General features: G+C 33.9%; 1 protein-coding gene across 3 annotated transcripts in view; it reads left to right on the top strand.

Annotated features, from left to right (window-relative positions):
- Positions 1-22505, top strand: part of mtd (TLD domain-containing protein mustard) — a 104209-nt gene that overhangs the window by 639 nt on the left and 81065 nt on the right. For 2 of the 3 annotated variants that reach the window (XM_090119705.1, XM_090119708.1), the window contains exon 2: positions 10399-10623. In XM_090119705.1, the coding sequence (XP_089975831.1) occupies positions 10487-10623 (137 nt within the window). In that variant the 5' untranslated portion in view covers positions 10399-10486. Of the gene's footprint in view, positions 1-10398; positions 10624-22505 lie in introns of those variants that run through there. The other variant, XM_090119704.1, reaches the window with a different exon arrangement.

Consider the following 22505-nt stretch of genomic DNA (forward strand, 5'->3'; position numbering starts at 1 on the left):
AGAATAAAGTAAACTGTCAAATTAATTTAGTTAGTTACACTTCATTGCATGCCAGTGATCTGTATACAATTATTTTTCGTAATTTTTTCATTATTTAAGGGGACTAGAAGAGCTAAACGCGAGTTTGGCTAAAATGTACCTTAAGGGCCATCGAGTTGGGCAACCAAAATTTTTTTGGAGAAAGGTCTATGCCTAAGTAACTGACCCGTAAAATCTTAACCGGCGGAGATTTATAGTTTTTTAGAAATTAATTATCAAAGTTTCATAATTTTTAATACAATTTCGAGCAACCATCTTGACATTTGTTTTTTTTGTTGCGTTTCGTTTTTGCAAGTACAATTCTTGTAAAATGTAATTTTTTTCAATGATGGAATATTATGTATTCAATATTAAGCTGCGAAAGTCCGAATCTAGCTAAAAAACGTTACGCTAAAATAAGCATTGCATTATCATAAGACTTGCCACAGAACCGAAGCTGTCAACCCCGAATTCCACGTGGTCTTGTCTGCCCTACCCCTAGAGTGTATGTAAAAAGCCGGAGGCGCGGAGGGAGAGCAGCCCTCGCCCGCCGTGCTTTGTCACGCAAGGGCGGAAGGGCTGCACTTCCCGTAGCGCCGGAGCTAAGGCAGTGTCTGACACAATATAAAAATCGATTTCTGAAAAATCGATTTTTTTCAAATTTGTATTTGCAATGTAAATGAAATCTCTTATCAGTAAAATCAGGAATTTTTTTAGTTCAGGGAATTCTATAATATTGTGAGTACATTCAGTTAATTCTAAATATTTTTTTTTACCATAAAAGAAAAAATCGAAAGTCGATTTGAGATCGAGCACACCAATTGGGTTAGCCCGCTTCGAGTAGCAGATCTGAATCGGAGCACCCTGACTTGAGTCAAATTAGGTCACTTTGAGTAGCAGATCTGAATCAGAGCACCCCAACTTGAGTCGATTTAGATTACATTGAGTAGCATATCCGAATCAGAGCACCTCGACTTGAGTCGAGTTAGGTCACTTCGAGTAGCAGATCCGAAGCGGAGCACCCCAATCCCACGTAGTCTTGTCTGTCACACAACAAGAGTGTTTTTGTAAAGCGAGGGGGCGACGAAGCGAGTCTTCTGGCGAAGCCCACTCGTTTCCCCCTCCTTAAAAAAGTTTACATTTTCTCCCGAAACTATTAAAAAAAATGTCAAAAATTACTGTATTTTATGTTGTATTCTTATCCCCCCTCCTTTTTCCAACCCTCCCTGCCAAATTTCCTCTCCATTACCCCCTTTTTCCTATTACATTTCGTAACATAACCTCAAAAATTGTTTTGCATTTTTGTCGAAAAGGGGGGGGGTTCCGCACCTCCCCCTTCACAGAGGGGGTTCCTCTCCCCCCCTCCTCACCTCCTCCCCCCCTTTACCCCCCCCTTCAACGGCCCTTAAAGTACATTTTTACCCCTCTAAAAAATCTTTTGATGCTTAAAAACCATACTAAAGTACATGCAATCATTCTGTTTTTTCGGCAAATAATTTTACAAGCAACATACTACAATAAGAGTGTTTTATTTTTTTAGTCCAATCAATAGATTTCGTGTAAATTGCAAATTCTTATTCCCAAACCAAAAACACAGTCAGTCAGTCAACACAGTCACTCAAGTTCAGCTAGCTCTTGTAGTCCTCATATTTCAGAGAATTTTATTTGTACCATCAAACCGCCTAAATGATTATAATTAATCTAATTAATAAACATCAAAGTTTAACAATAGTTTGTTTGATTTCAGTAAATGTGCAATCAGTCTTTGCCGTTTCTTGATAAAGATATGTAAATAAAACTTAACAGCTGCCGGTCAAGTGACACACAGAACAGATAAAAAGTTATTTTTATTTATGAGCTTTGGTCATTACAATAACATTTTAAATAGGAATATATATAGACTACAAGCCCGCATAGGACAAAAATATGGGTCAAATGAACCACCAGGGGACATATCTAGAACGATAGCAGAGCAAAAAATAATAAGATTCATCACTATGCCGTCACTTGTAAGCTGTCCAACTGAGTGCAGATGAGAATTGAAAAGTACAGGTAGACTCGGTAAATTTTGGTCATATATTTTTGTACGGCATTCTTAACCATCGATAGATCCATTAAAAATAATAAGAAACCGCTCAGTGCCGTACAAAAATGGTGGTCCACCAAGTCGGAATTTTTATTTAATTTCCGAGAGTTACCGGGGGTAAATTTGGTCATTTGACCATGTACGGCATCTGTGTCATACTATTGCTATACTGCTTTTAATCCATTATTCCGCAACGCCGTACAAAAATCATGGGGACAAGGGGAAAAAATCGAGAGATGCAATCCCCTCTCTTTCCCCACTCCAGGGGGTCATTTGACACAACACGAAATAAATTTATTTTTAAAGTATTTTATGCATAGATAATATTTTTTCATGTGCCGTACATTTTCGTTGGTTCAAAGGGGAAAAATCTGAAAAAGAAAAAAATCCATATAACGAAATGTTTGCTTTATATTTTTATAATAAAATATAAATATACATTAATATTAAGAAGCTCGAGGTGGTTAATTATCACCTTGGAAAGTCGGAGTCAGGTGGAATGGACTCCGTTTAATTGATGAACTAATAAAAAAGCTATGAACGAAAAGATGTGAATTATATGCAATCAGTCCATGAATACAGGTAAAGTCACAAGCAAATGCTAGTAATATATACATATTCAAAATGTACAAGTAAAGCGCTTTCAAATGATACCAAACACTGCATATTTATCTTAACTTTATTTTTTACTCTGTATGTTTTGTCCGCTAGAGGGCGCCACATTAGATTTTGTGAAACCCCATATAGCCTTTAGCTAGCTGGTCGTGGGTTATCCAGTGAACAATTCAGACGCCTCTAATGATATGTCATTTGTCGAAGTAGTTTAGAAGTTACGAGGGAATAGATGAACATACATACATGACCTGTAAACAACCATAACCCTCCTTTTGCTTTGCCGTAGTTGGGTAAAAATATGTTAATGCCGTACTGTATCAAATGGCCATAAAGCACTCTTAAAATTGTAGCTTTCGTAGCTTTCATCAGCCTAAAAGATGTGGTCTGCACAAAAATGTACGGCATCGTTTTTTCCTAATTTATCTATGTTAATACTATTTAAAACAACGGATAAAGTGTAGAAAACTATTATATTTCATTAATCTACGATGTTTAAACTTTAACAAAATTTCTGGTTTTGCATTTCTCTATAACTTTTTTTAGAACGGTTTCTTTTGAACGGCAATACTATACAACAATTGAATTTTACAATATCATGTTAAAAAAAAAGTTCCCGTACAGGGTCAAATGACCTTACAGCTCTTTATATCAAGAATTCGATGAAATTAAGATGATTATTGGTATACATTTAAAAGAACAATTATTTTTTGACGGCATTGCTTTTAATAGTACTTTTGAGTGCTAGATAATGTTTTGGAACCGAAGCCGTACTTAGTCAAATGACCCCCTGGAGTGGGGAAAGAGAGGGGATTGCATCTCTCGATTTTTTCCCCTTGTCCCCATGATTTTTGTACGGCGTTGCGGAATAATGGATTAAAAGCAGTATAGCAATAGTATGACACAGATGCCGTACATGGTCAAATGACCAAATTTACCCCCGGTAACTCTCGGAAATTAAATAAAAATTCCGACTTGGTGGACCACCATTTTTGTACGGCACTGAGCGGTTTCTTATTATTTTTAATGGATCTATCGATGGTTAAGAATGCCGTACAAAAATATATGACCAAAATTTACCGAGTCTACCTGTACTTTTTAATTCTCATCTGCACTCAGTTGGACAGCTTACAAGTGACGGCATAGTGATGAATCTTATTATTTTTTGCTCTGCTATCGTTCTAGATATGTCCCCTGGTGGTTCATTTGACCCATATTTTTGTCCTATGCGGGCTTGTAGTCTAATAAAGATTACAATAATTATTTGTATCACTGTTGTTATTATATGTAAAAAATATTTCATGATACCCTTTTATTAGCAGGGATCACTTCTGCATATTATTCTGTATTAATTCTGTATCATTTATATTTCCATATTGACAGAACAGATTATACACATTTACAATTATACACATTATAATATAATATAATGATGTGAAAGATGAATTTCACATATAAAATAGATATTATCAATTATCATATCACATTTGCAAAAGTCCTATTTACCTTACATCATCTGATTACAACAGGTTAGGTACTTAGGTAGTTGAAGTAAAGTGAGTCAATTGCCCCACACATTATGTCTATGACTAAGCCTTGGAAGTTATTTTAGAGGTGCCCCTCTATTACTGGTGCATGAGAAAGGAATTGTTGTCCTTCTGTAGTTTTATATTCAAACTAGAGGTCCGCCCCGGCTTCGCCCGTGATACATCATCGTCATCATCATCATCATTACAGCCTTTCAAGACGTCCACTGCAGGACATAGGCCTCCCCCAAAGATTTCCAAAACGACCGATCACCAGCGGCGTGAATCCAGAGGCTCCCCGCCACTTTGATCAGGTTGTCTGTCCATCTCGTTGAAGGCCGTCCCACACTGCGACGATACATATTTCGCAATAAAAGGTAGCCTATGTCCTTTCTCGGGTATCAAAATATCTCCATACCAAATTTCATGCAAATTGGTTCAGTAGTTTAGGCGTGATTGAGTAACAGACAGACAGACAGAGTTACTTTCGCATTTATAATATGAGTATGGATTAATCATTGTAGCAGTATGTTCGTTCAATTGCACTAAATTTAGTAGATCCTGTAATAATGTGTATTATTTATTTTATTCAGATTTGAACTCAAACCTATTACATAGTTCTTTACCTCTAGTTGAACATACTTTTCAATAGGAAATCAAGATATAAACATTCTTTTATTTGCCATTTGTATTGGTTATAATTGTTGTTCATATTATAATTTATATTTGATATTGCTAATCTATACAGGGTGTAATCGCAATGTGTGCACAGGCGATGATTCCGTCACTATTGCAGATATCAAAAAACTTTAAACTTATATCAAAAGTACTTAACCTACTGAGTAAAATGGCCGTAATTTTTCGAGAAATATCCAAAAATGTTACATTAAACGCTCCCATACAATTCATTTCCCATACATCTTGTATTCATAGCAGATTTTCGAAGTGACGTCACACTTAACGATTACACCCTGAAATTAAAATGAATCTCCAAAATTTAGAGGGTAAAACTTAAAATGTATATGCACTTGGAAGGTTTTTATGAAGAGAAAAGCTGCTATTGTAGTCAACCAGTAATCAATAGCCTCATGGGGTCAACATATAGTATTATTCAACATTACTTAAACAACTAGGTACAGGCCTACAGTATTTTTATAATACCAATTTTTATGGCTTCGTTAGTGACTGAGTGATAGAAGCCCTATATTAAATTTATTTGCAATCTGAGACAATAATACGTAATTGGTAATTGATTGAAGTCTGTATGTTTTATACTTAACACCATTCCTATTTCCTATCCTATTTAACACAATCCTTATTTTTATGGAGTATCTCTCAGTTACGCCATTGCACGGAATATTTCCGTATTTCGTGTCTAATCCCACTGATATAGAACAATCAACAAGCTAGTGACGTCGAGGACTGGTTTTAGATACGCATTTTATAATATATGATGGAAATAAGATATCCTTGACCAATTTTAAGTCTACAATTAAATTATTTATTGACTATCGCTTCAGTCTTTTCAATTAGATGAGAGAAGTCAGAAAATCGATATGCTGGGAAGGGTTTCTTATCCTGTTTCCCGATATAAGGGAAAAATCATCATCATTATTATTAATTAACTGGCCTAAGTTATCCATATGCACTATATATAGGCGAACACTGTTAATAAGGGACTATTTATTCTTAGGTCAAAGGAATGGTCGATTTGCCAATCTATAAGTTCCACATAACTTAATGTGTCTGCGGACGCGGTTCTACCGAATACCCGCGGCCCCGTCAATAAAGCGGCACGGCGGAACACAGTGGAGTTTAGTCGGTAGGTCCCTACTCCCTGCACTCAGCAGGGTGAGTCCGACATAACCCAGGGCTCTTTCTCCGAGTGCCCTGGGTATGCCTAAATGCATTCTCCACTATTAAAAAAAAATGTGGGCATAATGTGGCAATGTACCTATCATGCACGCTCGATTCGTAGTACCTATAATCAAACTCATTATTAGTCTTTATGAAACCACGAATACTAAGAAACCAACCACAAATAAAATATTAGCATGTGAACACCTTTGTTTTTCACACGATACCTACATGAAGCCTACCAACCTACAAGGGTCATGTAGACCCGAGCAAGAAGTTTTGTTCGACAATTTTACGACGCGACGTGTAGGTAATATTTTCGATGATATACATAATACAAACAGAGACAATTCCAACTCAGTGGACAACATCTACAATCATCCCGGTATATAAAAAAGGTGACAAGAGCGAAATTACCAATTATAGACCAATAAGCCTTATGTCGAATATTTATAAAAAAATTTCAAAATTAATTCTAGGGCGAATAACAAAAACTTTAGACCCAAATAAAAGAACAAGCTGGCTGTATTAACTATTAAGCACTTTGCGGCGAAATATGATTGAACTAGTTAAAAGGCCGTAATAGTAAATAACTAAATAGTAAAGGAATATTTTGTAAGACAACTAAACTATGAAAACAGCGATAAACTTTCTGATCTTTTCACTTTTTCGTAATGCCACGCCACGATGCAGATGCCCTTAAACTATCCTTTCGTAATTTATTTATGTCTTGATATTGTAGATTTATTTATTGTTTTCTTTTTTATATTAGTTTAGTAATAATTTGTGTGATCACTTGTATTTATAATAGGATGTCTATGTTATTAATAATAACTTATGAGGTACCAGATAATATGGTTATCTTACTTTTGATTTCGAGCCGAGCTTTCATTCATGAGCGACTATTTGTATAAAGTTTGCATAGTTTTCTGTAAATTTCCACGGTATAGGTGTCGATACACCGACCAGTGATTGCGAGGCGGAGAGAAAAAGGGTGAGGTTTCTCGTTGGGCGCCATCGTCATGCGCCGCCCACTCACTGCGCCCCCGCCCGACGTCGTCTAGAACAGTTGCACGTTTCCAGCCTTCGAAGTAGACGTGTGCGCGTTATGCTGCTCAGCCTGTCTACGCTGCTTCATGCGAACCTCGTTCTTATACGGTTCGTTGCGACAATGCATGAACCACATTAGATGCTTCTCTGCACGCCATCATCATTAAACATTGTCAAAGAAATTCAATCATTTTTCATTTATTTCGTCATCGTTCTCTTTCGTTCCATAATAAAATTGTCAATTAGTATCGTTAGATTCATTCGAAAGTGTCTCATTATTTTACTCTGATGCAATTTTTATGTAGCCTGTTTGTCTAGATGTCAGATATTAGCGAATTAAGCATATACCTACGCAATAAAGAAGACGTAAAAAGAAGATGTTTCTGATTCTGAATATTACCTATGTAGGAATTGTAGTATAGATTTTTGTTAAGGAATTTATTCTAAATTACAAATAATAGTTAGCCTCGATGACAGATATGTCGTAGAATTTATTAACATTTTTCCCACGAAATGTTTGTGTTAGGTATGCGTATTAAATTTAATTGTTCACTATAAATTTATACTTACAGTATGATTCAGCTTGTTATACATAGGTTAAGCATACAAGCATACTTTATACCTTTATTACTATGCTGAATGCAGTGCATTTCAGACTTTCAGAGATACTTTTGTTCGTATTTTTCCCGTCCGGGTCTGTTTCCGCATCGCTTGTTACTTTGGATTACAAGCAACATGTTATATTTTATGTCGATAGTCCATATTTTCAAGAAACAAGGGGCTAGAAAGTAAAAAGCTATTTAATACATATTTAAAATGATGTTTGTCCAACCTTCACGTGAAAACATTTTCAAGTAAATAAAGTCGATCGATAATGTTAAACTAGAATGCCAGAAAAATTAAGGCTGTTGTGAATTATATTATAGTTAATCTGAATATCGTGTTTGAGTACAGCTAGACATATGTTGCATATACGTAATGGAAGGTTATTGCTTATTGGTAGGATGAACGGTTGGCTCGCATTCGTCGCAGGAAATTAACATGTCGTCTGATGTAGGCTCCCAGGAGAATAGCGTTCTCTAACGAGCTTATATTGATAGCTCTTCCGCTCGAACTACTTGCATTGTGAAATACTGTCGGTGTCGTTATGGATAACAACGTTAGATATTGTTATTGCTGATTTATAAATTAAGTGTAATTTTGTGTTTTAGTCTTTTACTTTTTTAAATAATATTTGGTATTCTTTTACCTAAGCATAAAATAAATAAATTTCCGTTCTCTTTCACGGCGAGTTTAAACATTAATTTGCCCAAGTTTGCCTATGCAAAGTTATGACAGGTTTATATCTCATACGTAGAAAAGGTCAAAGTTCTTAAACAAACAGGAAAATATGTTGATATTTTTTTTTGTTGAGAAGCGCGTGCACAGGGCTCGTTGCCAAGGTTACAGGGTGGGTGCGATCAGCTGGGCTTACGTAAGGCACGCGGCCGGGCAGCGCGGGGAGGAGGGAAGAGCCCCGCAAGCGGAGGCTAGGGCCGATCGATAGCCGCTTGCTGTCGTTCTCCCTTCAGTATTTTCACATCACAATTTAATTGTACCTAATTTGTTGATTTAAGGAGATAATTGCTTGTTGTTTTTGTTAAAAAGAATAATCGACCAGATTATTGTCTCTCGATAAGCGGATTATATCAAGTTTATTTAAATTAAGGAAATCTATGGTCGCACTAAAATAATATTATTAATTCACATAAGTGTTCCATATCCGATTAATTTAATAGACTCTTAACTTAGATTGAAATCATTTTGAATCCATAATATAATGCAAGAGAAAATTACCTAATAGATAGTCAATCATTTTAAATTTTAATATCACCTCAAAATTTCGGCATGTAAATCAGCAGATACATCATCACTAAATCACATTTGCCGAAGCCTCTTTGTCGGTTCCACGAAGTGCCAATGAAAATCGTGATTTGGCACGTGTTCATGTTCGCTTAGGTCCCTGTATAGGTCAATTAAAGCGCCGCGGCGCGACCTTTGTGACCCGGTGACTTGATGTTTGAACTTTGCTATATAGTTGGGGGACAGCATTCTGGAATGTTGCACGCGATAGTGCCGCGTTGCTAGATAATGGATGGCGGACGTTGCATGTCTCTGAAATATATATTTGCTGGCTATTACAGTATCTAACCACGATGATAGACTTAGATAGTTATAAGGATTCTACAAATTAATGATAAGTATTTCGTTTTGGTTAAGGTGCACGTTTAAATGCGATCCATTAAATTGGAATAAAGTAATTTCGGCGCATGAACACTACCTCATGTTTTATTTGATTAAAATTTAAAAGCCATGGCTTTAATATTTTTATATGTTAGTGGATACTATGCACTAACATATAAAAATATTACACATATACCTACATCTATTAAAATTTTATCAAGTGTTGTTGAAGTTTATTATAATCGACTCGTCTTAGTAAGAGACGATATATAATTTTTAATCGCGTGTAATTTAAATTAATGTGAGAGGAATTTGGTTTTCCAGTGAACATTAAATTACCATACCTTCCCACATTACAGCAGCCCCAAGCCAGTAATGCATAATTAATTTTTCACACGCTCCTTTGAATTTATTCGCGCCACGTCCTACCTTCATACAAGGGAAGTTATTACCTATTTTGAAACACCTGAAATATTTATTTATTCGATGTGTTCTCAAAGCTCCAAATTGATTTATTTGCTAAGTGACGCTATCTCTACAATAAAACATTAAAAAATCATTTTAAAAGTACTTAAATCATTTTGTAACGCCTTACACAAACGTGATGCATAATAATCGATAGAAGACTTTGCTAATAAATTATGAGGATTCTGTTCATAGGTTGAAATTAATTGTGTATGTTTATTTATGTTTTATTTTACAAATAGGTCATTTATAATACATTTATATTATGTTTAATTATTTTAATATTTCTAAGCCTATACCTTTATTACACACTGGCCCGCAAACAAGCCTTTAAACAGCTTTACATACATGTGTTGCATACAATCCCCTTTTTTTTGCAATGAGTCGAATAGTTGATAGTTGATACATTATTGCACTATCAACATTTGTGTGCTTACACCTCAACGTCGCAATAATCGCGAATTGTGGAAACAGTTCTTCCGCTTACCAATTATCGTTTTACTCACCACCGCTTCGCTTTGTGTTTATTTATGTGGCTTTTGTCGGTTGGCTTTGTTGCAGCGCGCGTTTTAGTGCTGTATAACGGTGCAGTGGTGTGATGTATATGTGCGCCGGGTGCTAGTGAAGCCCTCTGGACTCGCGCGTCGCGATGTCGTCGCCAGCGCGCGCGCCGCCCGCCGCGGTGCCGGCGGGCGCGGGCACGCTGCCCCCTGGGCCCGGCCCTTCCCGCCAGCGATCCCTCAAGGACAGACTGAAAGATGGCATTACGGGACCCTTCCATTGGCAGTGAGTACTCTTTACACACGCTCGGTCTCTTAGGATACTCGAGTGGATTACGAGGTTACCCACTTTATGCGGTTTGGCTTGGATAAGTGTTTCTGTATCACGCACCTTGTTTGTTTTGCTTTCAGATAAAGCTTAGCACTATATTATATCTTTTTAATACATATTTTAATTGCGCATCTGAAATCTGAAAAATTAATATGCTTAGGGCTTCATTCATACGGGCTCAGGATTCAACACAGAATAAGAAGGTCTATTATACTTTTCTAAGGGCGTATTCAGAAAGAAAGCTTGAAACTTATAAGCGCTTATCAGCGCTGGTAACCCGCGCAGGAAAATATATGAACATGCGCCGATAAGCGCTGATCGGCGCCGACAAGTATCAACAAGTTTCAACAAGCGCTGGTCAGCCATATAAAATTTGTTTGAATCCGCTTCAACCTGCTTCCTTTGTATAGAACGAACCAGCGTTGACAAGCGCCGATAAGCGCTTATAAGTTTCAAGCTTTCTTTCTGAATACGCCCTAAGTTTGCATAAAAATAGAATAGATATACAGGGTGTCCCACTGTGGGTATACTAAGCTCAAAGGAGGTTATAGTTTTGCATACGCTGAGTACGTAAAAAATACTTATAAAATTCTAGATGCATTTTTTTTCAAATAGATGAATTCTTAAAACTCTTTGTGTGCACCCATAACAAGAAACCCGCCCAACTTTGACACCAGCACGTGAGCTATTGTTTAAGATTATATTTTCATAGACAAAATGCTCATATTAGAGAAGCGATATAATATGCCGGCTGCGCGAAACTAGAGAAGAAAACATGGAAAAAATTGAGCAAAAAATTTTTGGCGTAATTTTGTTGTTGAAATTTTTTTAAGTATTTTTTACGTGATTAGTGTATGCAAAACTACAAGTCGCCTCGCGCTTAGTATACCAATAGTGGGACACCCTGTATATATTTTATTAAAAAAAAATCTTCATAGATACTAAATAGCCTATAGGTACATAATATGCATATTTTGTAAGTCGATATAGATGAGCTTCAACTACTCGGCAAAAATTAGATTTTCTAGATTCCAATAGCATGCTTGCTCGAATGCACTTTAAAGTGAATTTCCCTTGAATTTTCCATAGTTATGAAATGAAACGTGTCTTTTAAATTTTCGGTTAGTGTGAGTTGAACGATTATCCTTATTCTGTATAAAATTAGTGTGAAGTGTAATCGTATCTAATACCCCTCTATTAATACGGTTATAAACTAACTCAATTAGGTACAGCTATTTGCGTTTATAAATATAAATTTAAAAATTATATTATAATACATATATAAATTTAAATGCTCCGGCGGGTCACGACTCACGAGTGGCTGAATTGGTCAGGCATCCGCCCCAGAATGGCGCGGGTTCGAGTCCCGCCTCGTGATCGATTGTTTTCGATTCTTTATAAATGTATATATTGTAGACTATTAAAAACGACAAGATGCAGGTATGTCGACGTCTTGGATATTCGGAAAATTTAATACTCACACCGACCGACGCGCAAATTTTCACGTAGGTAGTCTCCGCGAAGTAGGCAAGCGTGCAAATATTTAACTTGAGCAACATTCTCTATCTCGACTGTGTACATTACCTCCACCTACAAGACCCTTATCGCGTCTGCAGCAGGCTCACTTTCTGAAAATAGCGTTTATATAAACTAATAGTGTTAATAACACGCAAGCGTTTTACCTTATATAAAGACGTATAACTAACTATCTTATAATATCGGCGTATAAGAACGAAAATGCGATTTGATAGAATGTAAAATACAGGTATATTGCATTTAAAGGATGCAATTTGCTACATATTGCGCCTTATGCTTGCACCTCGCTTTTCGTAATCGGCCTGGCAAGTACCTGGGTTCATAAATTACTTTTTATTAATTGCCTTTTTTGTTTGGATAGATAAAACAAAGAAAAACAATTATGTGATCTTCCTAGTTCGTACCAAAAATTGTAAACAACATAATATTATGTTGTATGTAATTTCTTTGCAATTTATGAAAATATTGAGAATATGAGATATATTAGATAGAAACAATATAAATTGTACCAACTCAGTCACTCCTCAGTCCTCACCTACTTTTATGAAGTATGTAGAATATATAATAGCATCGAATGTATAAATCACACAGCCTTGACCGATATAAAATGTTTAGGTTCCCAACATTAACATCAGAATGGTTGTAGGAGGTGTATCTCCCTCCTATTGTTTCTTTTGTCCCATCCGCTGTTATACGTATACCACAAATGAGATACGGCTGTGTTGGAAATAAAGTAGGCCTTTTTATTCGTCTCAACAAGAGATTTCTTTAAATACTACGTCCGCTATGTTTTTAATCAAGAGCTTAATGGAAGTATGATTTATGAAATGCCCATTGTTTCTAATGGAATACTTGTGTTTTCTTTTCTAATTTAAGACAAATGGCGCTAGAGAGTGCGGGAAAACTTTAATCAAATTGTTTGTTTCCAATTTGGCCAACTCGACAAGCCTGGAAAAAGAATTCACTTTGTCTCTGAAGCGCTAAAGGCAAACGACTTGTTTGTTAATGCCGGTATTTACTGTAAGATTGCACACTTCAACAAGTAAATTGCGAAAGAGTTGATCGATCGCCATTACGCATGTTGATATGAGTAAATCTCCTTTAAGTTTGCTGCCATGAATCTTGGTTATTAAACCTCTTTCTAGGTTAATCACCCGCAATTTATGTCTTTTGGATGCCAAGACAACATTGTTTAACATCTTTGTTAAATGTTCATTTACACACAAATTCACAAGCGCGCTCCCCTATTGCAGCGTAAAGAAAAAAATAACAATATTTATTTTATTTGTTTTGCAAGGAAATTAAGTAGGGAGAAGATTTTGTAATTTTCATATAAATAATTTTTTAATATACCAATAATATATGTATATTTATAATATATATATTTTCCGTCATTTCAAAAAATATATTAAATTGTGCGTCTAATCCAGCAATATTGTTGTTGAAATAATTGTATATTAAACACAACTTGTGGATCTTTATAAATTATCTTTATTTTTTTGTTATACTTTATTACAAACTACATTGTGCGCACCACGAACCACAGAGACAGAGAGGAAGGCAAAGACAATTGCCGTTTACAGTGATACCATACAGACTATACAATAACCAAAATACTTACAGATTATAATATTTGCCTTTTCCAACACGCCTCCTCAAATTTATAATCTTTATTTTCTTTAACAATATTACCTTTACTTACAATGCTTAAAAACACAATATAATACCTCCACCCAATTTATAATCTAATTAACTTTTACTTATACACTATTATAACTTGAACTTGAACTTTTACTTATACAATATTATAACTTGAACTTAGATGTAAACTGTACTAAATTAATCTTAATTCTAATCTGTTTTTCAAAAATTTTGTCTTATCTAGACTTTTAGTTAACATGTCTGCTAAGTTACATTTTGAATCAATTTTAACAATATCAATAATTCCTCTTTCATAATTCTCATTTATATAATGATACTGCACTTCAATGTGTTTTGAATTTATTGTAAAATTACCATATTTAGCTATTGCAATCGCACCTGAATTATCTTCATACAATTTTACCGGTTTACAAAGTTCTAAATCAAATGAATCACTTAACAAGTTTCTAATAAAAAGTACTTCTGACACTGCCTCTGACATAGCAATATACTCTGCAAAAGTTGAACATTTAGTAACCACATTTTGTTTATGTGTTTTCCAAAAAATTAAGTTTCCAAACAATCTAATAACAAAACCTGACGTTGATTTCCGATCTACATTATCTCCAGCATAGTCAGAATCTACCATACAATCTAATATTTCAGTGTCTACATTTCCATAGTATGTTAACTTTAAATCCTTAGTCTTAAACAAATATTTTAATACTCTTATTGCATATTTATAGTGTGTTTGACTGTAACAATTCTGAAACCTACTCAAATAATTAATACTATACGCTACATCTGGCCTAGTGCCGTTACTAATGTACAATAATTCACCTATTAAATTTCTGTAGTGAATACCTTCATCAATTTCCTTAGCTTGTTCTAATCTTAAATTAGTTTCCATTGGAGTATCATATAACTTAGAATTTTCTAAATTATATTTTGCAGCCAAAGATTCAATATATTTTGTTTGATTTAAAGACAATATATTTCTATCATTACTATAATCTATATCTATACCAATATAACTTTTAATTTTACCCAAATCTTTCATTGCAAACCTTTTCATCAAGCTAATTTTTACTTCTTCAATTTTATTTTTACTTTTACAACAAATTAAAAGATCATCAACAAACAGTAATATATATATTGGATCTTTGCTCGCTCTGTTTACATATAAACAATAATCATAGTTACTTCTTACAAAATCTAATCCTTTTATAAACCTATCAAAACAATCATACCATACTCTAGGACTTTCTTTGAGACCATAGAGAGCTTTTTGCAATTTACAAACTTTATTGTCTCCTATTACAAAACCTTTCGGTTGATTTATATATACTTCTGACTTAACACAACCATTTAAAAATGCAGTCTCAACATCCATCTGTTCAATAAATAAACTATTTTTACAACTGTATGACATAAAATTTTTAATGTTTGCATTCTTCCTACTGGTGAATAAACATTTTCAATATAATCATTTTGCTGAAATCCTCTTACAACTAATCTTGCTTTGTAAACATTATTACTTTTCTTTTTAAAAAATCCACTTAACATCAATAACTTTTTTGTCTTTGGGCCTATCAACAATTTGCCAAGTATTGTTTTTATTTAAGCTATTTATTTCAGAGTCCATTGCTCTTTGCCATAGTTCATGATCAATTGAGCTCATTGCTTCCTCATAAGTATTTGGTACATTTGCATCAGTATAATTTACATATATAAAGTGTGAAACTGGATTACCATATCTAGAAACTGGAATTCGCTTTCTTTTAAGTTTTCCTACTCCTACACATTCGTTATTCTCATCGTCATCAAGATTATCATTGTTTACAAGGTGTTCCGTAGTATTTTTATAATTCTCATCTATGTTTGTATCATTTTCATATTCAGTATTACATAATTTATTTGAAACATTCAATGTTGTATCAGATTCTAAATCATTATCTTTAACTATTTGATCATGTTGTTTTTCTAAGCAAATTAATTTAGTATTTTCTTCGACTACCTGAACATGCCTAGCATTAACTATCCTATTATTCAAAAGAACTCTGTAGCTATTTTCATTATACCCCACTAATATTCCTAATTTAGCTTTATCATCCCATTTACTTTTTCTTAAAACTTCAGGAACTCTTACAAAAACTCTACTTCCATAAATTTTTAAATGTTCTACATCTGGTTTTATTCCAAAAAATATCTCATAAGGAGTTTTATTTTCTAAAGTATTAGCGATAGTTCGATTTTTTAAATAAGCTGCCGTTTTAATAACTTCCGGCCAATATCTTCTGTGAATATTAGCTTCCCTCAATAAACACCTACCTATATCCATAGCGGATCTATTATATCTTTCAGCTACTCCGTTCAATTCGTGAACATATGGTGGACATGGTAATAACTCTATACCTTTCTGTTTAATAAAATTAATAATATCCTTATTTAAATATTCTTTCCCATTATCACACTGTAATTTCTTAATTCTTTTGTTAAATTTATTTTCTACTAAGTTTACAAATTCTATAAAACAATTAGGCAGTTTCAGCTTTGCTTTTAATACAAAATATTCTAGTACACTTGCTATAATCATCAATAAATGTCAAGAAATATTTTTCTCCACCATAACCAGTTGTATTATGTGGACCGTTTAAATCAGTATGAATCAATTCTAAAATCTCTTTAGTTTTAGTTCTATTATTTTCAAAAGGAACATTAGCCATTTTACTTTGTATACAATTTGAACATTTCATGTCTACACTTTCAATCCTATCCGGCAAACCATCAACTAATTTATCATTAACTAGTTTATTTAAATATTGAAAATTTACATGTCCAAGTGCCCTATGCCATTTCTCTTTATAAGTCAATTTTACAGAATGAGTATACACATCATTTTTCAAGTTGTTAAATGCAAAACCTTTCATATAATATAAATTGTTAATTTTATGAGCAACAGTTATTAATTCACGAGACTGATTATATATTTTTGCATTGTCACCTTTAGCTACTATTGTGGAAGACTTAGTTATTTTAGCAAAACTCAACAAATTTTGATTAATACCTTTTACAAAATAAACATTCTTTAAATCTACATATTGTTTACTATAAAAGTTTTCAAAACAAATTTGAATATCACCTACCTTGGTCGCACTTAATATTTTGCCGTCTGGTAATTTTACATTGACTGGAATTTTTAAATTTTCACATTTATAAAAATATGTATCGCTATTTACTATGTGATCCGTACATCCACTATCTAAAAGAAAATTTATTTCATTATTATACATACATTCTTTATTCTTATTGTTATCAAAATATACCTGCTTTACTTCCGGGTTTAATACTTGAGTTGTCCATGACTGCGGTGAAAAATTGTTTGAAGTGTCATCTCTGGCATGACCTCGACCTCTGCCTCGGCTTTGACCTCTGTAGGTTGCTCTAAAATGTCCTCGATGATTGTAATGCGTTTGATATCTGCCTGGTTCCTTACGTTGTTGATTTATATTCTTTCTCTGCCAACAGTCCTTCTTGAAATGGCCAGTCTTTCCACAAATAAAACATTGAAGTTTTGTTTTAATATTAAATGTACTCACATTATTTCTACCTTCTGAATTGCATGAAGTAATATTTTTCTCTTTAATTTTAGTCCTCACATAATCAACAGTCCTTTGTTCTTCTGGTATTACATCAAGGAAATCTCCAATATAACTATAACTTGGTGGGAGCGCTTTGAGAAGATATCTCAACTTTTCTGTTTCATCTATCTTTCCTCCGGCATCTTTAAAAGTGTTGATTGTTTTTTCAAAAGCGACAAAAAAATCTTCTACTGTATTATAATTATTCAACTTTACTTCTTCTATGTTTGCTCTCGATAATATTTGCATTGCAGTAGACTGGGTTAGGTACATCCTGTCAAATTTTCTAATAATTTCGTAAGCTGTTTTACATTCACTAATATATTCTAGTTGACGATCTGAAATTGTGCTCATTATAATAGTCCTTGCTTTTAAATCTTTTTTCTTCATAACATTTTCATCTTTTACCGGAACACGTGTCGTGGCGGGCTCGTGACATTCCTTATACTCCAACAAGGTCATTAACCTCAATTTCCAACTTGAATAATTTGCACCATCAAAAATAGGTATCGTAATATCTTCAATCCGGGCTTGCTTAGCCATTGTTTCAATATTTCTAATAATCTTGATCAATTTTCAACCTTTCCTTTTATATTCAATTTACTTGTGTAACTTGTACTTTTACGTATCTTCATAATCTTCTCGTGATGTTGATATTTTTTCATAATTTATTAACCACGCTCTGCTACCATGTTGAAATAATTGTATATTAAACACAACTTGTGGATCTTTATAAATTATCTTTATTTTTTTGTTATACTTTATTACAAACTACATTGTGCGCACCACGAACCACAGAGACAGAGAGGAAGGCAAAGACAATTGCCGTTTACAGTGATACCATACAGACTATACAATAACCAAAATACAGATTATAATATTTGCCTTTTCCAACAATTGTATTCACTGAAATAAATCAAGCTGCCCATAAATAGACAACCGGACATTATTATTTCATAAGCTTTATGTTTTCAAATTCTGGTCGTTTCTACCAGGAATTTTCTGATTAATTTCCTTTTGAATGAAGCAATGCAAGGTGGGCGTATTTATTTTATGATCCTTAGTCACTGCACCGCTTTACATATTCAATTCTGAAGAATTCCTTGTTGATAAAATCGTGACAAACTCGAATAAACGAGGCCGTGTCACATTGAACATGTAAACACGGTGTCACGCGCGACGCGCGGCGCACAAAACGCTCTCCTTTATCGCGCTTGTACCGCGTCCAAGCGGATTTCACAACAATAACGAAACAATACAACTGTCATATTATCTGTACCTATTTTCCCTTTCTATGTACACATTTACATATCAATATTACTTGATCTCATAACTGCTAATCTTTTGTGCTCGGCCGATTCTTAGGAAAGATGTTCCTGCGCAAATGCGTTTTATCTGCGTTCAATGGAAATATCACTGACACACAATCTAAATATTATTTAGATTTCACCATTGGCGTGATAAAGAAATGATAAATATGACATCAACGGTTCAACATTTCTTAATCATGTCATGCTTAGAAATATCAAAATACGTCGTGTTTAGAATAATATAACAAAACACACTTCTTTTCTAGTATATTTATAGGCATTTGGCTCCAAAACGTGACAATATTTTTATTGCGCTCTACATACAGCATGATAAGAGAGATAGTGTATTAAAGCGTCGAGCCTCCTGTTTTTTATTTGTCGCTCATCACCACTTTGCTGTTTAATTTGTCGAGATGGGAAGATAAAGTTGATTTTCCTCATAAGAATTCAAAACATTTACATCTGACATTTTGACAAACGTTTATCCATGTGTAAATGTTTTTAATTATAACCGTACCAGCAGTTGCAAAAGTAAACTGTATAATATTAACGCTTTATTATATACAGGGTGTCCCAAAAAGTAGTGATGAACGGAAGCTGGGAGGTAGAGGACCTAGAAGGCTATCCGAATCACCCCTGTGTATGTTATGCGATTTTTCGTATTTTCGGAGATATGATGTTTTTTTTTTCAATTTTTCACCTATTGCCGAGAGATTCGCCAAAAATTTTTGCACTTCCCACATTTAGATTTTAATTTTTCGATTGAAGCCTTCTGAATAATAAAATTAAATTTTTAGGGTAGCTACCTGATAGATAGAGCAAGTTTTTAAAAGCCAAACGGAAAACTTTTTTATGTGATTTTTATTTTTTTATGTGCCCTTGAAGTTGTGAACATACTGGGTAATTTTGTCTTTCTTGGCATTTAATTCTTTTTTTTATTCCATTCAAAGATCTAACGATAGTTAATGCTACCATAATGAATTGGCCTATCTTTCAGCTTAGCACACAAAAAAATCAAGCATCTAGCGCAATAATTCACGTCACCATAAATAAAAATCTCATCGTACTCAGCGATAGATGAAAAATTGAAAAAAAAAAAGAATTTCATAACTCCAAAAATACGAAAAATCGCTTAACATACATGGGGGTGATTCGGATAGTCCTCTAGGTCATCTACCTCCCAGCTTCCGTTCATCACTACTTTTAGGGACACCCTGTATCACTACATAGTATAAAACAAAGTCGCTTTCACTGTCCCTATGTCCCAGCTATATCCCTATGTCCCTTTGTACGCTTAAATCTTTGAAACTACGCAACGGATTTTGATGCGGTTTTTTTTAATAGATAGAGTGATTCAAGAGGAAGGTTTATATGTATAATAACATCCATTAAATAGTGGAGAAGTACTGTTATTTTTGAGGTTTCTAATGTGATGTCGTAAAAAATTACATTTTTTCCGCCTACATTGCAAACGCAGGCTGAACCCTTGCTGAACCCTACGAGTTTTATCAAAATAATGTATAAAGTATTATACACATTGAAAAGGTCTACAGAAAAGTCCACGATGGTATATGTCTATCTCTTATGGATAACCCACAATAACTTTTTTTTGTCATTTACTTTTTACGACAAATAATGGCTAATTTTCGAAGCGATTTTAACCAATACAGCATTAAACCTTAACCAATTAAATACCTTGAATACATTGTTCATTTAATATAGATCTATATGGCCCTTTACACCGTATGATTTAAGTGAATATTTTCGAAGATATTACAGATTTAAAAATTGCGGGACGTACCGTTTGCGGCAGTACCGGCCGGCCGCCCGGCTATATAATCAATACATATAATAAAATATTTTATAATACCCGTGCCAAGCCGGAGCGGGCCGCTATGTTTTTTTTTATAATATACAACTTCACAGTTTTTCTGTAGTGTATTTAGTATCAGCATTGCACCCGTGCGAAGCCGGGCTAGTAACATTATATAATAGGAAATATTTCCAACAAACGACATGGCAATGTTTCAGATATACATAATACTTATTTTTAAAGCAGTCACGTACATTTTTAAACGAGCTGGTCTTAAATTGCAGTACGCAGAAGCGAATGCAACACATGATACATAATATGATTCGAGTACATTCCATAATTGAAGTATGGAGATGTGCAGTGAGAAGTGCGCATAATTGAAAGATTAGTGCCGGCGCCGTTCTGACACCTGTCGAGATGATGCTGGGCAGGCGCATCCGTCTCGTTACATGTACTTCACATCGTTACTCTGTTTAAACTGATACGAGGATATCCCGTTGCACTCAATTCTAACTATGGAATTATTTCGATGCATTTACGTCAATCGGCTAATTTCAGAGACGGCTCTAGGCTAAGTCGCTTTCTAGTTTTACTCGTGCCATTGCAACGCTATTGACCTTTAAGTATGATAAAGTACAGGACAGTGTAATACAGAGTCCCTTTAACTAGTTATTATATTTCCACCGAGTAAACAAATAGGTCTTTAATTACTTCAACCGTAAACAATTGGCGAATTATTGCCTGTAATTGCTTCTGTAACGTATTAGTACCATATATGTATGTATATTTGTACAAGTTTGTTTGAGAGGTTTCCAATATTTTTTTAACAATTGAACCGTATTATAAAAATATAAAAAACTTTTTCTAAGCAAGAACCCTCAAAGTGCTGGAGCTTCCAAAAGTCGTTTGTTGTATGAAACTTTTAATGATTGTAAAAATATTATTTACTTATTATATTAATTTCAACTTGATACGTTTTCAAAGAAAGAAGACTTTTACGAAATGATTGACAGACAAGCAGATAACAAAGAAATCCCTAAATATATATACCTAAGATGTTATTTAAAGAAAACTATTTGATATAAAATCTTTATCATTTTTTATTTTACGTTAAAAATAAGTACCTTTTTTAGATTCTCGATCAATAATAATAATAGCCATTCATCAAACTCTTCTTTAATACAGTTAGTTAACAATTAAAATATACAGGGTGGCCCGTTTATAGTGGTCCAAAAATTTTTTTCAGCTTGAGAACATCATGAGTAATCATTTAAAACAAACTTTAGTTAAGCGAAAACTTATGGTTTAGAAATTATGATTTTTTTTATAAATAATCCGGAGTTTCAATATTTTTGTCACAAAACCACTCTGTTATGAAAACTACTGGACCGAATTGAATGAAATTTGGTATAGGTATAGCGCAATAACCTACCTATCGCACTATAGGCTCATCTTGTGTAAATAATTAGACTGCATTTTTTTATTTTAACTTTTTCCGTAGTTATTTGAATTTCTCGGCAAAATATGGATTTTTCGAAAAAATCCTGTGAAAAAAAAATGTACCACCAAGATTTTGCTGGTACTGCTAAAAACTACCTTAACATAGGGTTATTCTTGACACAAAAAATCATAGTTGTCCTTCGATTGTAACATCTTCAAAAACAACATCATGTACATTAACACATGGAAATCGAAAAATTACGAAATTTACCATAATTTAATTTTAATCATTTGGAACGGCCAATTTATGTTTAAAGAACCATATATTGCCGTAAAAGTCATTACAAATCAGTATTCACATGGCTATAAAACTTAAAATGAATGAAATAAAATTTTAACCTGCCAGGCAAGATAACTTAACTTTATTCTAATGTCAATTTGTTGAGTTTTTTTTTG

The sequence above is a fragment of the Colias eurytheme genome, chromosome 3 (genome assembly GCF_061535395.1).
Source record: "Colias eurytheme isolate Ceu_HAF_F1 chromosome 3, ilColEury1 Martin Lab GWU primary, whole genome shotgun sequence".
NCBI lineage: Eukaryota > Metazoa > Arthropoda > Insecta > Lepidoptera > Pieridae > Colias > Colias eurytheme.